Genomic DNA, 1,957 nt, shown 5'->3' on the forward strand with positions numbered 1-1,957 from the left:
ATGTCATCAACATATCTGTACCAAAACGTTGCGGGTGGTTTAATTCCCAGTAGTAGCACTGACTCAAAATATTCCATATATAAATTAGCTAGAACTGGCGAGAGATTTGAGCCCATGGAACATCCGAGTTTCTGCTTAAAGTAAAGATCTTTAAATGAAAAAACCTTAGTGTTCACACAAAGTTTTGTGAAGCTTTTTATTTTTTCTAGTGGCAGTGGTAGCCGGTTTTGGTATGGTTGTAATTTTTCCTCTAAGAATTTAAGAACCACCGCTACATCAATCTGTGTAAATAACGACACTGCGTCTAGGCTTATTAACTTCCTGCTCCCTAGTAGGTTGTGACTTTTGATCTTACTTATAAGGTCTTCTTAGTGTTTTACGTGAGACTCTAAGAAACAACCTACTAACGGTGATAGTATTTGTGTGAGCCATAAGACCTCAAAATGTTGACTCACTGACAGGAGCAGGTAGTTGCTCACCAGAGACAGAAGGTTGCTCATCAACTTCTTCACGTGTGGCAGAGATTTGCACATCAGTTGCATCAGATGTTGACTTAGTATTGGTAGATTATGGTGGCTAAAGTACTGCCAGAAGATCATCTTCAGATTTTAGCCTTTCAAGTATTTCAGGCGGGAGACTAGACGATGTCAGGCCAACTTTAGGGTCCTCTCCAAACATGGCTTTGTATGGTGTTCTATTTATTCCAGCATGGTGAGCACAATTCTTCTGTTGCTGAACAAATTTAAGTCCAACTGTCCAGTCCTGCGTGTTATTGTCACTCATCCATGCCACTAGAATGTCTTTGATATCAGTATTTGCTTTTTCCACAGAGCCCTGGCTTTGCGGATGTCTGGGTTTGAGCTGAGGCCACAATTGCTTTAGTTCTGTGATAACTTGAGCTGTACATACAGAACCATTTTATACATGATTTTTATGATATGATGATTTATGAATAAAATAAAATAAAAATTCTGTTGTTTTATGTATTTACTATCATCAGGGATTTCATGAAATAACTGGAGTATCATTTCAGTAAATACATGACATATCCTAGATATTTTAGTAATTCATTGAAGTCCCTAAGTGAAACAGTAATTTCACGAATTCCCTGAAAGTCTCACAACCTAACTATAACATATTTATATATATATATATATATATATATATATATATATAGATATATATATATATTACAGGTGAAAAATGTAATCACACATTTGTCAATAACGTAGAAACCACTGTTGGAGTAGAAAAGACTGGAAACGGGGAATCTATATATTTCGATTGCAAACTGCAATCCTCTTCAGTATCTACTGAAGAGGATTGCAGTTTGCAATCGAAATATATAGATTCCCCGTTTCCAGTCTTTTCTACTCCAACAGTGGTTTCTACGTTATATATATATATATATATATATATATATATATATATATATATATATATATATATATATGTGTGTGTGTGTGTGTGTGTGTGTGTGTGTGTGTGTGTGTATAAATGAGGACCAAGTTTTCTTGTAGACATGTTCGATTGAAGACCAGGGCTGATTCAATATCCACTATCTTCTTAGTGATTTTCTCAATTTTCCGAATAGTTTGTTTATATCTTGAAGGGAGGTCAAACACAAGGCTTCTGAGATCCATGGTGTTATTATAACGAAAAACATTACACAACATTTTAGAATACGGGCTTTCGGTTGAATCATACAACCATCTTCAGGTAAGTAAGAATAAATGTACAAAACAGGAGTTTAAATAAGAGTAAATGAAGGAACTTGGAGAGGTAGGTCTTAACTAGGCAACACGTACTGGACATCAAGTCACTGTAGCCGGACGTTTGGTCTTTGTTGCCACGCAACCACGCTGTGTAATTGTAAAGTACTAACTGTGTCCGTCTGTATATTAATGATAGGGGTGTATTGTGTAATGTAGACTCTTTCCAAGATGTGTAGTTTCTT

The 1,957-nt window shown here is 35.8% G+C and overlaps 1 protein-coding gene across 1 annotated transcript; it reads right to left on the reverse strand.

The window, feature by feature from the left end:
* Positions 1-576: 576 nt before the first annotated feature.
* Positions 577-1,676, reverse strand: LOC143041780 (KRAB-A domain-containing protein 2-like). Its single transcript, XM_076213831.1, has 2 exons — positions 1,670-1,676; positions 577-899 (listed from the first exon to the last, which is right to left on the reverse strand). Exons 1-2 carry the CDS (start codon positions 1,674-1,676, stop codon positions 577-579), a joined length of 330 nt encoding a protein of 109 aa, XP_076069946.1.
* Positions 1,677-1,957: the final 281 nt, after the last annotated feature.

The sequence above is a fragment of the Oratosquilla oratoria genome, chromosome 32 (assembly GCF_046742065.1).
Source record: "Oratosquilla oratoria isolate Oo_2021 chromosome 32, ASM4674206v1, whole genome shotgun sequence".
Lineage (NCBI taxonomy): Eukaryota > Metazoa > Arthropoda > Malacostraca > Stomatopoda > Squillidae > Oratosquilla > Oratosquilla oratoria.